The sequence below is a fragment of the Aethalodelphis obliquidens genome, unplaced genomic scaffold (genome assembly GCF_003676395.1).
Source record: "Aethalodelphis obliquidens isolate GAN/ISIS:26980383/991018 unplaced genomic scaffold, ASM367639v1 scaffold61, whole genome shotgun sequence".
In the NCBI taxonomy this organism is placed as follows: domain Eukaryota; kingdom Metazoa; phylum Chordata; class Mammalia; order Artiodactyla; family Delphinidae; genus Aethalodelphis; species Aethalodelphis obliquidens.
The window spans coordinates 6,978,683-6,992,701 of NW_020838005.1; the positions used below are offsets into that span (position 1 = coordinate 6,978,683).

The window sequence follows — 14,019 nt, forward strand, 5'->3', positions numbered from 1 at the left end:
TTTTTTTGTTCTTCTTTCTCTTTAAAATTGCTTTAGGTGTGAGGTTAGGTGGTTTATTCTAGATGCTTTCTGTTTCTTAAGGTAGGATTGTATTGCTATAAACTTGCCTCTTAGAACTGCTGTTGCTGCATCCCATAGGTTTGGGGTCGTCGTGTCTCGATTGTTATGCATCTCTAGATGTTTTTTGATTTCCTCTTTGATTTCTTCAGTGATCACTTCGTTATTAAGTAGTGTATTGTTTAGCATCCAAATGTTTGCATTTTTTACGGATCTTTTCCTGTAATTGATATCTAGAGTCATAGCCTTGTGGTCGGAAAAGATACTTGAAACAATTTCAATTTTCTTAAATTTACCAGGGTTTGACTTGTGACCCAAGATATGATCTGTTTTGGAGAATGTTGCATGAGCACTTGAGAAAAATGTGTATTCTGTTGTTTTTGGATAGAATGTCCTATAAATTGTCAATAAAGGCTGTCTTGTTTAGTGTATCATTTAAAGCTTGTGTTTCCTTAATTATTTTCATTTTGCATGATCGGTCCATTGCTGAAAGTGGCATGTCCAAGTTTCCTACTATGAATGTGTTAGTGTTGATTTCCCCTTTTATGGCTGTTATTATTTTCTCTATGTATTGAGGTGCTTCTATGTTGGGTGCCTAAATATTTACAATTGTTATATCTTTTTCTTGGATCGATCCCTTGATCATTATATACTGTTCTCTGTCTCTTGTAATAGTCTTTATTTTAAAGTCTATTTTGTCTGATATGAGAATTGCTACTCCAGCTTTCTTTTGGTTTCCATTTGCATTGAATATCTTTTTCCATCCTCTCACTTTCAGTCTGTATGTGTCTCTAGGTCGGACGTGGGTCTCTTGTAGACCACATATATATGGGTCTTGTTTTTGTATCCATTTAGCCAGTCTGTATCTCTTGGTGGGTGCATTTAATCCATTTACATTTAAGGTAATTATCGATATGTATGTTCCTATTCCCATTTTCTCAGTTGTTTGGGGCTTGTTATTGTAGGTCTTTTCCTTCTCTTGTGTTTCTTGCCTAGAGAAGTTTCTTTAGCATTTGTTGTAAAGCTTGTTTTGTGGTGCTGAACTCGCTCAGCTTTTGCTTGTCTCTAAAGGTTTTTAATTTCTCCATCAAATCTGAATGAGATCCTTGCTGGGTTGAGTAATCTTGGTTTTAGGTTTTTCTCCTTCATCACTTTAAATATGTCCTGCCAGTCCCTTCTGGCTTGCAGAGTTTCTGCTGAAAGATCAGCTGTTAACCTTATGGGGATTCCCTTGTGTGTTATTTGTTGTTTTTTCCTTGCTGTTTTTAATATGTTTTCTTTGTATTTAATTTTTATTAGTTTGATTAATATGTGTCTTGGTGCGTTTCTCCTTGGATTGTTCTTGTATGGGACTCTCTGTGCTTCCTGGACTTGATTAACTATTTCTTTTCCCATATTAGGAAAGTTTTCAACTATAACCTCTTCAAATATTTTCTCAGTCCCTTTTTTCTTTTCTTCTTCTGCAACCCCTATAATTGTAATGTTGGTGTGTTTAATGTTGTCCCAGAGGTCTCTGAGACTGTCCTCAATTCTTTTCATTCTTTTCTCTTTATTCTGCTTTGCAGTAGTCATTTGCAGTATTTTATCTTCACTGTCACTTATCTGTTCTTCTGCCTCAGTTATTCTGCTATTGATCCCGTCTAGAGTATTTTTAATTTATTTTATTGTGTTGTTCATCGTTGCTTGTTTCATCTTTAGTTCTTCTAGGTCCTTGTTAAATGTTTGTTGCATTTTGTCTATTCTATTTCCAAGATTTTGGATCATCTTGACTATCATTATTCTGAATTCTTTTTCAGGTAGACTGTCCGTTTCCTCCTCATGTGTTAGGTCAGGTGGGTTTTTATCTTGCTCCTCCATCTGCTGTGTGTTTTTTTGTCTTCTCATTTTGCTCATTTTACTGTGTTTCGGGTTTCCTTTTTGCAGGCTGCAGGTTCGTTGTTCCCATTGTTTTTGGTGTCTTTCCCCAGTGGCTAAGGTTGGTTCAGTGGGTTGTTAGGCTTCCTGGTGGAGGGGACTCTTGCCTGTGTTCTGATGGATGAGGCTGGATTTTGTGTTTCTGGTGGGAAGCGCCATGTCTGGTGGTGTGTTTTGGGATGTCTGTGGACTTATTATGATTTTAGGCAGCCTCTCTGCTAATGGGTGGGGTTGTGTTCCTGTTTTGCTAGTTGTTTGGCATAGGGTGTCCAGCACTGTAGCTTGCTGGTCGTTGAGTGAAGCTGGGTGCTGGCGTTGAGATGGAGATCTCTGGGAGATTTTCGCCATTTGATATTATGTGGAGCTGGGAGGTTCATTGTGGACCAGTGTCCTGAAGTTGGCTCTCCCACCTCAGAGGAACAGCAGTGACTTCTGGCTGCAGCACCAAGAGCCTTTCATCCACTCGGCTCAGAATGAAAGTGAGAACAAGTAGAAAGAAAGGGAGGGAGGGAGGGAGGGAGGGAGGAAGGAAAGAAAAGAAAGGAAAGAAGAAAGAAAAAAAAGAAAGCAAAATAAAGTAAGATAAAATAAAGTTATTAAAATTAAAAATAATTATTAAGAAAATGATTTTTAAAAATTTAAAAAAAAAACGGACGTATAGAACCCTAGGACAAATGGTGAAATCAAAGATATACAGACAAAATCTCACACAGAATCATACACATACACACTCACAAAAAGAGGAAAGAGGAAACAATAATAAATCTTCTCAAAGTCCCCCTCCTCAATTTGGGATGATTTATTGTCTATTCAGGTATTCCACAGATGCAGGGTACATCAAGTTGATTGTGGAGTTTTAATGTATTGCTCCTGAGGATGCTGGGAGAGATTTCCCTTTCTCTTCTTTGTTCGCACAGCTCCTGGGGCTCAGCTTTGGATTTGGCCCCACCTCTGTGTGTAGGTCGCTGGAGGGTGTCTGTTCTTCGCTCAGACAGGCCTGGGTGAAATGAGCAGCTGACTTGGGGGCTCTGGCTCACTCAGGCTGGGGGCAGGGAGGGGTGCGGATGCCAGGCGAGCCTGCGACGGCAAAGGCTGATGGGACATTGCACCAGCCTGAGGCGTGCCGTGCGTTCTCCTGGGGAAGTTGTCCCTGGATCCCAGGACCCTGGCAGTGGCGGGCTGCACAGGCTCCCCGGAAGGGAGGTGTGGATAGTGACCTGTGCTCGCACACAGGCTTCTTGGTGGTGACAGCAGCAGTCTTAGCATCTCATGCCCATCTTTGGGGTCCGCGCTGTTAGCCGCGGCTCGCGCCCATCTCTGGAGCTCCTTTAAGCAGCGCTCTTAATCCCCTCTCCTTGCACACCAGGAAACAGAGAGAAGAAAAAGTCTCTTGCCTCTTCGGCAGCTGCAGACTTTTCGTGGACTGCTTCCCGGCCAGCCATGGTGCACTAACCCCCTGCAGGCTGTGTTCACTCCGCCAACCCCAGTCCTCTCCCTGCGCTCCGCCCCAGTGGGTGAGCAGACAAGCCTCTCAGGCTGGTGAGTGCTGGTCGGCACCGATCCTCTGTGCCGGAATCTCTCTGCTTTGCCTTCCGCACCCCTGTTGCTGTGCTCTCCTCCGCGGCTCCAAAGCTTACCCCCTCCGCCACCCGCAGTGTCTGCCCGCAAAGGGGCTACCTAGTGTGTGGAAACCTTTCCTCCTTCACAGCTCCCTCCCACTGGTGTGGGTCCCGTCCCTATTCTTTTGTCTCTGTTTATTCTTTTTTCTTTTGCCTTACCCAGGTACGTGGGGATTTTCTTGCCATTTGGGAGGTCTCAGGTCTTCTGCCAGCGTTCAGTAGGTGTTCTGTAGGAGTTGTTCCACATGTAGATGTATTTCTGGTGTATCAGTGGGGAGGAAGGTGATCTCTGCGTCTTACTCTTCCACCATCTTCCTCCCAGTAATGTATTTTTTAGCCTCCATGTGTTTGTGTTTTTTACATTTTTTTCCCTGTAATTCATTTCTAATCTCATAGCGTTGTGGTCAGAAAAGATGCTTGATATGATTTCAATTTTCTTAAATTGACTTAGGCTTGATTTGTGACCCAAGAGGTGATCTATCCTGGAGAATGTTCTGTGCGCACTTGAGAAGAAAGTGTAATCTGCTGTTTTTGGATGGAGTGTCCTATAAATATAAATTAAATCTATCCGGTCTATTGTGTCATTTAAAGCTTCTGTTTATTTTCATTTTGGGTGATCTCTCCATTGGTGTAAGTGAGGTGTTAAAGTCCCCCACTATTACTGTGGTACTGTCGATTTCCTCTTTTATAGCTGTTAGCAGTTGCCTTATGTATTGAGGTGCTCCTATGTTGGGTGCATATAGATTTATAATTGTTGTATCTTCTTGGATTGATCCCTTGATCATTATGTAGTGTCCTTCCTTGTCTCTTGTAACATTCTTTATTTTAAAGTACACTTTATCTGATATGAGTATAGCTACTCCAGCTTTCTTTTGATTTCCATTTGCATGGAATATCTTTTTCCATCCCCTCACTTTCATATGTATGGGTCTTGTTTTTGTATCCATTCAGCAACCTGTGTCTTTTGGTTGGAGCGTTTAATCCATTCACATTTAAGGTAATTATCAATATGTATGTTCCTGTGACCATTTTCTTCATTGTTTTGGGTTTGTTTTTGTAGGTCCTTTTCTTGTATTTTCCCCTTAGAGAAGTTCCTTTAGCATTTGTTGTAGAGGTGGTTTGGTGGTGCTGAATTCTCTTAGCTTTTGCTTGTCTGCAAAGCTTTTGATTTCTCCATCAAATCTGAATGAGATCCTTGCTGGGTAGAGTAATCTTGGTTGTAGGTTCTTCCCTTTCATCACTTGAAGTATGTCATGCCACTCCCTTCTGGCTTGTAAAGTTTCTGCTGAGAAATCAGCTGTTAACCTTATGGCAGTTCCCTTGTATGTTATTTGTCGGTTTTCCCTTGCTGCTTTTAATAATTTTTCTTTGTCTTTAATTTTTGCCAATTTGATTACTATGTGTCTCGGCATGTTTCTCCTTGGGTTTATCCTGTATGGGACTCGCTGCGCTTCCTGGACTTGGGTTGCTATTTCTTTTCCCATGTTAGGGACATTTTCAACTATAATCTCTTCAAATATTTTCTTGGGTCCTTTCTCTCTCTCTTCTCCTTTTGGGACCCCTATAATGCAAATGTTGTTGTGTTTAATGTTGTCCCAGAGGTCTCTTAGGCTGTCTTCATTTCTTTTCATTCTTTTTCCTTTATTCTGTTCCACAGCAGCGAATTCCACCATTCTGTCTTCCAGGTCACATATCCGTTTTTCTGCCTCAGTTATTCTGCTATTGATTCCTTCTAGTGTAGTTTTCATTTTAGTTATTGTATTGTTCGTCTCTGTTTGTTTGTTCTTTAATTCTTGTAGGTCTTTGTTAAAGATTTCTTGCATGTTCTTGATCTTTGCCTCCATTCTTTTTCCGAGGTCCTGGATCATCTTCACTCTCATTATTCTGAATTCTTTTTCTGGACAGTTGCCTATCTCCACTTCATTTAGTTGTTTTTCTGGGGGTTTATCTTGTTCCTTCATCTGGTACCTAGCCCTCTGCCTTTTCATCTTGTTTGTCTTCCTGTGAATGTGGTTTTTGTTCCACAGGCTGCAGGATTGTAGGTCTTCTTGCTTCTGCTGTCTGCCCTCTGTTAGAATGCCCTTATTAAGAAGGGGATTCCCACTGAAACAGTAGGTAGATAGAAGTGTTGTCACCACATAGTTGGATAGCATTTTTCTTTGAGATTTTAATTTGTTTTATTGATGCTTCCAAATTAGGGAAATATATATGTAATTTTAAAAATAATGAGAAATTGATAATAGAACAGGTTGCTTAAGATCATGTGGTGAGTTAGCAACTTACCACAGGGCCACCAAGTGCCATGAATCAGGATTCCCTGGGATTCCTGGTGTAGGGACTTCTCTGGTGGTCCAGTGGTAAAGAATCCACCTTCCTATGCAGGGGACACGGGTTTGATCCCTGGTCGAGGAATAAAGATCCCACTTGCTGCTGGGCAACTAAGCCCACACGCCACAGCTACTGAACTTGCGCGCCTCAATGAGAGAGCCCATGTGCCGTGAACTACAGAGCCCACTCACTCAGGAGCCCGCGCGCTACAACTAGAGAGAGAAAACCAACACGCCACAACTAGAGAGAAGCCCGCACCACAATGAAAAGATCCTGCATGCCGCAACTAAGGCCTGATGCAGCCAAAAAAATAAAGAAAAAAAAAGGGAAGCCCATTTATCTTATAAAATATGGGAGTTAAAGACCAAGGTTCTGTGGCAGAGAAAATAATACAGAATGATGAGATGTATATATTAAGGGTTTGGGTTTTTTTTTTTTCTTTTTGTGGTATGCAGGCCTCTCACTGCTGTGGCCTCTCACGTTGCGGAGCACAGGCTCCGGACGCGCAGGCTCAGCGGCCATGGCTCACGGGCCCAGCCGCTCCGCGGCATGTGGGATCTTCCCGGACCGGGGCACGAACTCGTGTCCCCTGCATCGGCAGGCGGACTCTCAACCACTGCACCACCAGGGAAGCTCAAGGGTTTGGGATTTTTTAACCTAAGTTAAAAATATTTCCCCTTACATGATGAGTACAGAGGCTTTGTTTGCTTATGAAACATGAATTGTCATAAACTCTTATAACCATGTTGTCTGAGTTTTCAGCCATAATTAGAGGTGATGCAGGTGAATGTAATCCCAGGGGCAGAACAGTGTTTTCTATCTCCACCTTTGTTTAGTTTGGGCTACCTTAAACAGGGACTTACACACTCCTAGGAGAATTGAAGGTTTTGGTTTATCTTGCCATGTTTGAGTTCCCTTTTTTGATGTATATTAGCTCATTAGTTATACCTCCATAAAAATCTGCCCTTACAACACTCAAAATATAAAAATAGACCTTAAATTAATTGAATTAAATTTAGAGTATACCACAGATAACTAGGATACACATCTAATATATATCAAAAGCCTGAAACCATTTGCTCGTACCCTTCAGTCTAGTCATTAGATTTCATCCTGAGAATGGGGTTGTTAACCATAGGTGAACATCAAGGAGTCTTATTTTCAAATTAAGAACTCTAGAATAATTCAGCAAAAGACAAAAAGCTAAGTACACCATCTAAAGTGTAACAAAAATTGGCAGTGACCTGAATGTCCAACTATAGGATTAAGTAAATTGTAGTTCATCACTTAATAGAATATTATGTAACCATTAATACAGTACTTTTATAGATGACATAGAAACATGGGAAAATGTTTATAATAAAAGTGGAAATAATAAGTTACCTTTCGCTACAGCTATGTAAAGTATATCTGTACATGAGGAAAGAATTAACAGTAGCCAAACGTAAAACTTTTATGGGAAAGTGGTGAGCTTATTTTCCTTTTTTCCACAATTTCCTTCACTGTCATTTCAATAAAAAGAGGTAGAAGAAGGGGAGGGGAGAAAATGTAGTTTAGTTTCTGGTGTTTCCTCCCACTCTTTAGAATAATGGGGTCCTGGGAACCACCTACAGAGTGTATAGTGGTATCATTGCCACTGACTTTCTAGATTGATACTTCTTTTCCCCCTAAGGAATTTATTTATTTGGTTGCACTGGGTCTATTTGGCTGCGCTGGGTCTTATTTGCAGCAGGCGGACTCCTTAGTTGTGGCTTGTGGGCTCCTTAGTTGTGGCTTGCCGGCTCCTTAGTTGCAACACGTGGACTCCTTAATTGTGGCTCATGGACTCCTTAGTTGCAGGTCACTGGCTTCTTAGTTGCAGCATGTGGGCTCCTTAGTTGTGGCATGCAAACTCTTAGTTGTGGCATGCGCGTGGGATCTAGTTCCCTGACCAGGGATCGAACCTGGGAGCATGGAGTCTTTACCACTGTGCCACCAGGGTGGTCCCTAGATTGACACTTTTTTGTTGTTTTTTTGCGGTACGCGGGCCTCTCACTGTTGTGGCCTCTCCCGTTGCGGAGCACAGGCTCCGGATGCGCAGGCTCAGCGGCCATGGCTCACGGGCCCAGCCGCTCCGCGGCATGTGGGATCCTCCCAGACCGGGTCATGAACCCGTGTCCCCTGCATCAGCAGGCGGACTCCTAACCACTGCACCACCAGGGAAACCCCCTGACACTTTTATATATAATATTTTAAAAATTTTCTTCCTGTTTTCATGTTTCTCAAAGTGTGGTTTAGGACTTGTTTCCCAGATTCATTATGGTTTATGAAGGCATCCTTACAGTAAACTGATGGTGGAAAGGTAGAATCAAGGTCAGAGAGATACAGAAAAATAACTTTGTGTGTTTCTAGGCTTGATGAGAAAAGGCTTTAGTTAACTATATTAAAGCAGAAAAGGTCAGCATCTAGTGAATGTGATGAGGTCTGCTTTCTGGTTTTGTAAAGGAAGAAAACATTCAGGAAACGGTTTTATGAAATTTGTTATAATGTAAATGGGTTCTTGTCCTATGAAATTTGGGACTTATAGTTTCATATTTTCCCCAAGGGAAGCTGTCTTCATGTACCTCATTTAGACTCTAAACCTACTGGACAGAGCAGAATGCAAAAGACTTTCAACTGTTATACTCAAGAAATGTTTATTGTTATACTCAAAAAATGTTTATTATTAACAGAGTTGGTTGACCATGTCAGGAGTGTCCCATTTGTCCTCTGAATTTTCCTACCAGGGAAGGAGCATCCATACTGATTCATGGAACAGAAGGAACTGATTCCACACTCCAGGTTACCTCCCTGGCCCAGATTATCTTGGAACCAAGAAGCAGGACCATCCGGGGCTTTGAGGCCTTGATAGAGAGAGAGTGGCTTCAGGTGAGAAAAGCCATTTTGTCCACAGAGGAACTGCTCATAATTGATGTTTGATCCTGGTTTGTGGGAATGGATATAATATATGAAATTCTGATTGATTCAGATGTTTAATTTTCTGGGGGACAGTAAATCTCTCTTCCTCTTAATAAATGCCTGTAATCTTTACTGCCTCTCAATTTCTGTCTCCCTCTTTGCTTATATTGCTCATTTGGCACTTCATTCCCCTAACAAACGTTATTAGTTGTACCTTGTTACCTATAGGGGAAACACAAAGAACGTGTAAAACATGGTCTTGTCTCACAGAACTTAGTCTTGCTAGAGATAAAAGACATAAACAAGGGGGGAAGGAGGAGTGGGGACTTGTAAGTACAAGGCATGTGCTTTAGTGCTTTCTACCTTCTGCTCATCTCTGTCCTGTCGTCTTCCTCAGCCAGGTGAAATCCTTCTCATCCTGTAAGATCCAGCTAAATATCTCTACTTTCGTGAAGACTCTGGGACCTTAACTTCCTTCACAGAAAAAATTGATCCATTTTCCTCACACCTTGTTTCCTGAGCTAGACTCAGATATCGTGACTTCTTTGAGTTCAGGGAACCTTGCCCACCCAATTCAGCTGTTTATCCCTAGGACACAACACAGTGCTGTCCTATATAATGCTGAAGGACAGCTAAAATAAAGGTCTCATAAAATAGATGGAAATCCTTCAGGCCAGAGGTTAATTTAAATATATATACACCATGTAACTTAGTGTGTAATTGTGATTGAAAACAAATGTTTAGATATATCTTGAAAGGAAGTATCTCTGGAGAAAATCACTCTGGCCCTTCTAGTTACAATTCAGCTTTATTATGTGTTAATGCTGTTATGTTTACCATGTCTACCCACCCTGACAGCTGACCTTTATCTCTGTTTAAGTCAGACCATCCTAAATATTTGGTGCAGATCTTATTCAGCTACATTCCTTGTGATGCATAGCAAACAAACAAATGAGTATGATTGATTTGTTTATATATTACTATTTTCATGGGCATCAAAATCCCATTCATGTTCCTGGCATTATCTTTGTCAGATAAAGTAGCACGAGGACCCAAAGATAAAGCATGTATATGAAATACCTAGAAGGGTGTGATTTGGGGGGATAAGGTCAGTACTCAGGTTCTGGGTGGGCCAGAGAGCCAAATGATTCTTAAATTTCCTTTGGTCAGTAGATGACAGACTCTTCTAGTTCTTTTTGAGGAGAGGGGGAAACTAAAGACAGCTTTGTCTCTAATATAAAAGCATTCATACAGATGTAATCATGACAGTAACTTTCTTATGTAATTAAATACTTACTATCAGGAGTAAACTGATAAAAATTTGTCTATGAGAACCCCATATCTATCTGCATTTAGTGTTGAGGCTTCCTTATCTTACAGTAGTCGACAGTGCTTTGGATGGATAGAAGGGGATAGCTGTCCTGTTTTATACCTGAAGAGCTTATGTTCTTTGACTTTGCTCCAGATTTTACAGACCTAGAAAGATTTATTTTATGCTTATTACTGAAGTTCATTATTCTTCTATTTGATATTCCAAGACCAACTGCAGACGTTATGGCTAACTGTATATATACCCTTGTTAAGTATTTGGAAATCTTGTCTTTTTCCTTAGTTGGTGAAGATTGTCTTAAACCAAGAAATCATTAAAGAGCAGCCACCCAAATTATATGATGTTCCATTTAATAGTTTTGTTGCAAGTGTGTGAAATTTGTTACTAATGTGCTACACTGTGATCTCACTGGCTATGATTGCTGCATTTCCATCTTTTCTCTTAGGCTGGTCACCCATTCCAACAGCGCTGTGCACAGTCGGCCTATTGTAATAGTAAGCAGAAGTGGGAGTCGCCTGTATTTCTTCTCTTCTTGGACAGTGTGTGGCAGATACTTCGTCAGTTCCCTTGTTCATTTGAATTTAATGAGAATCTCCTCATCATGCTCTTTGAGCATGCATATGCCTCACAGTTTGGAACATTTTTGGGCAACAATGAAAGTGAAAGGTAGGTACCTGCTCACGTGGGGGCCATTTTATTTTTAGCTGTTTTGGTCATTTCCTAAAAGAGACCAGGATTTGGTTCTACATTAATGTTATTTATAAGATGGAAGAGGTTACAGTTAGTATAAATTATGTAATTTATTGTGAGCCTGTCACATGCTAGGTGAGAGCATATCCTGGATTTTGTTCTATTTGATTAAAATTAGTTCATACACTGATTAAAAAGCTTTGAATAATTGAGCAACCATTAAAATGTTACTCTCCTTATATAGGAGCATAGTATCTTACATCTGGAAGAAGCTTTAACATATAATTCAATTCTACCCTCCATGCAGTTTGATAGATTAGGAAGGTTATTATCCAGAGAAGTGAATGACTTGTCCAGGAAGCACACAGCCTGTTGGTCACCAAAAGTATGGCTGTAGTACAGGTCTTCCTACTCCTGCTCTAGAGTTTTCTCTCTTATACCGAGAAACTGTCCTCAGGCCCAGAGTTAGGATCTTACTTCATAACCCAGACACCATCAAGTTTATAGGTTTAATTAGAAGATTCACATCAGAATGATCATTAAAGATGCTTAACTGGTAATCTTCTCATTTGGGTACAGTCTAAAGGCTTCCTCTGGGTGGGAGGCAGGGTTTGTCCCTTGGCTGGTACCTGGCATCAGTTAGTTGAATAATAAATTTAAACAATTAAGTTTTCATAAAAGAATAGAATTATTGTATCTTTACCTGTTTGAAATTCAAGAACATAGAGCAATACATGTTTTTTTACTTAAAGCTGAATTGGCAGATAATTTCAACTTTAGAGTTTCTTACAGATTCTTGTCTTCAGAAGTAGGGAAAAATTTAGAACTATTTGCTCTAGAAAGTTCTGTGTCACCACAGTTTTCTCACTGTGCTTTGGCTGTAGTTACTGCAGCCACACGTGATTCATATGATCAGTTTGACTGATTTAATGGATTTGTTTATAATTTGCACTGTTTCTTCTGTATCCCAAGGGTATTTGCTCTAAGTGTTTTCTCTGATAATATATGGAGTTGGAAGAGAACTAACTTGCTCAAGATAAAATGTCTTATTGGTACCGAGTCCAAGCTTGTACTACTTCTGCACGACAAGCCAATAAATTGAGAGACGAGGTGTTGGGGCAAGGAATAGCAACTTTATTCAGAAAGCCAGCAGACCGGGAAGATGGTGGACTAGTGTCCCAAAGAACCATCTTGCCTGGGTTTGGATGCTAGTTTCTTTTATAAAACAAAGAGGGGGAGGTAAGGAGGTAAAGTTAAAAAAGAAAAAAAAAAAAACAAGGTGATAAGTTGTTGTAAATGTTTCCTGGTTCCTGCCAGACTCTGGAGGGGATGCATTCATTTCTTCCTCCTTGCAGTCCGTCACAGGTGGGCCTGGTCAGGATGTTTCCTGGGAGCTAAACAAAGGTGTTTTAGCTTACTGCTCAGGATGGGGGACAGGGTTCCCCAGATGGGCCATTATGTATTCTTTAAGGTTTAAGCAACATTCCTTTAGTGATTAACTTGTAGCAAAAGCAGTAGAATACAAAGTTTAGAGTAAAAGAAACAGATCCAGTATGGAGCCAGATTTGTTCTTCCCTATTACATTATGTTGGCATTACAAAATCGAACCTTTGTGAAAACCTTCAGATGGGTTGGTGGTTGGGATTGTCCCTGAGCTGTTCATTCATAGTTTGGGCTTAAATGAATCTTTGAACATCGTACCTCAGTTTTTTCAATTGATGAAATTTACTTTGGGTATTTTAGTATCATTTTAAGTTGACTTTCTAGAAATGATTATACTTATATTATTACACTTGACTTCATTACTTATGCCAAAAGAACAGGCCTACTTCCAAAAAGTAGGATTTGGATTGATTTGTGATGGAGATACCATTAATATTTCCCTTCCCACCCCAGAAACTATTCTGTAACATGTAGTTAATCCAAATAGAACATAAATTATTAATTTTTTCCTATTTTTTCCTTATTAACAATAGATGAAAAGTTTAATACTTCCTGACTTTAGGGTTCTATTCATCTCTGTTTTAGAATTCTGCTAGTCAGAATAGAGTTTAATTAGAAGAGGTGACCTAAGAGAAAGCAATGACCATCCTTTTTTTTCCCTTTTAAATATTACATACGAAAGAATAAGAACTTTTAAGATTTGTTATGAATACAAAGTCTGAAATTACTTGAACCCTGTGAATTTGGGAGATTGGAGTATTAGCTAGCCTAATAAGATTTTTAAAAAATCTTTAAAAACCACTGAAACTTCTTGGTAAAAGATGACTTCAGTTAAAAGGGAAAATGTAACATTTTTAAAAAACAGCTTTATTGAGATATAATGCATTTACCATAATATTCAGCCATTTAAAGTGTATTTATTGTGATTTTTAAAAAATGGTATATTCAGAGTTGTGCAACCAGCACTGCATCTAATTTTAGAACATTTTCATCACCTCCAAAACAAACCCCATATCCATTACCAGTCACTATCCATTTTCCCTCCCTCCATCCCCTAGCCCCTGATAACCACAAATCTGCTCTTAGTCTATAAATTTGCCTGTTTGACTATTTCATATAAATGGAATCATACAATATGTGGTCTTTTATGATTGGCTTCTTTCACTGAGCATATTTCCAAGGTTCATCCATGTTGTAGAATGGGTTGTTTCCATCATTTGGCTACCATAAATAATGCTGTGTTAAACATTTGTATACAAGTTTTTGTGTGGACATATATCCATTTATCTTAGATATAAACCTAGGAGTGGAATTGTGGGTCGTATGGTAACTGACATTTTGAGGAGCTGTGAAAGAAAGTGGCAGCACCATTTTACATTCCCACCAGCAATGTATGAGGGCTCCAGTTTCTCCATATCTCCACCATTTTTTATTGTCTGCCCTTTTGATTTAGTCATCCTAGTGGGTGTAAAGTGGTGTAAATCTCATTACAGTGATTTGCATTTCCTTAATGGACCAATGGTGTTGATCAGCTTTGCATGTGTTTGTTGGGCATTTGTGTTATCACTTCTTTGATATCCAAATATCTATTTGGATACTTTGCCAATTTTTTCATTGGGTTATTTGTCTTTTTATTGTTGAGTTGTAAGAAAATTTTGATAGAGATTGCATTGGAATCTGTGGATCACTTTGGGTAGTTAT

General features: G+C 39.9%; 1 protein-coding gene and 1 long non-coding RNA gene across 3 annotated transcripts in view; one reads left to right on the forward strand and one right to left on the reverse strand.

Moving 5' to 3' along the window:
* The window catches only part of MTMR9 (myotubularin related protein 9), a 73,502-nt gene that overhangs the window by 48,867 nt on the left and 10,616 nt on the right, over positions 1-14,019 (forward strand). The window contains exons 7-8 of the mRNA XM_027088035.1: positions 8,684-8,825; positions 10,631-10,851. Coding sequence (XP_026943836.1) covers positions 8,684-8,825; positions 10,631-10,851 — 363 coding nt within the window. The remainder of the gene's footprint in view (positions 1-8,683; positions 8,826-10,630; positions 10,852-14,019) is intronic.
* Positions 12,061-14,019, reverse strand: part of LOC113610169 (uncharacterized) — a 117,793-nt gene continuing 115,834 nt past the window's right edge. For both annotated transcript variants that reach the window (XR_003428982.1, XR_003428981.1), the window contains exon 3: positions 12,061-12,269. This is a non-coding gene — a long non-coding RNA (uncharacterized LOC113610169). The remainder of the gene's footprint in view (positions 12,270-14,019) is intronic.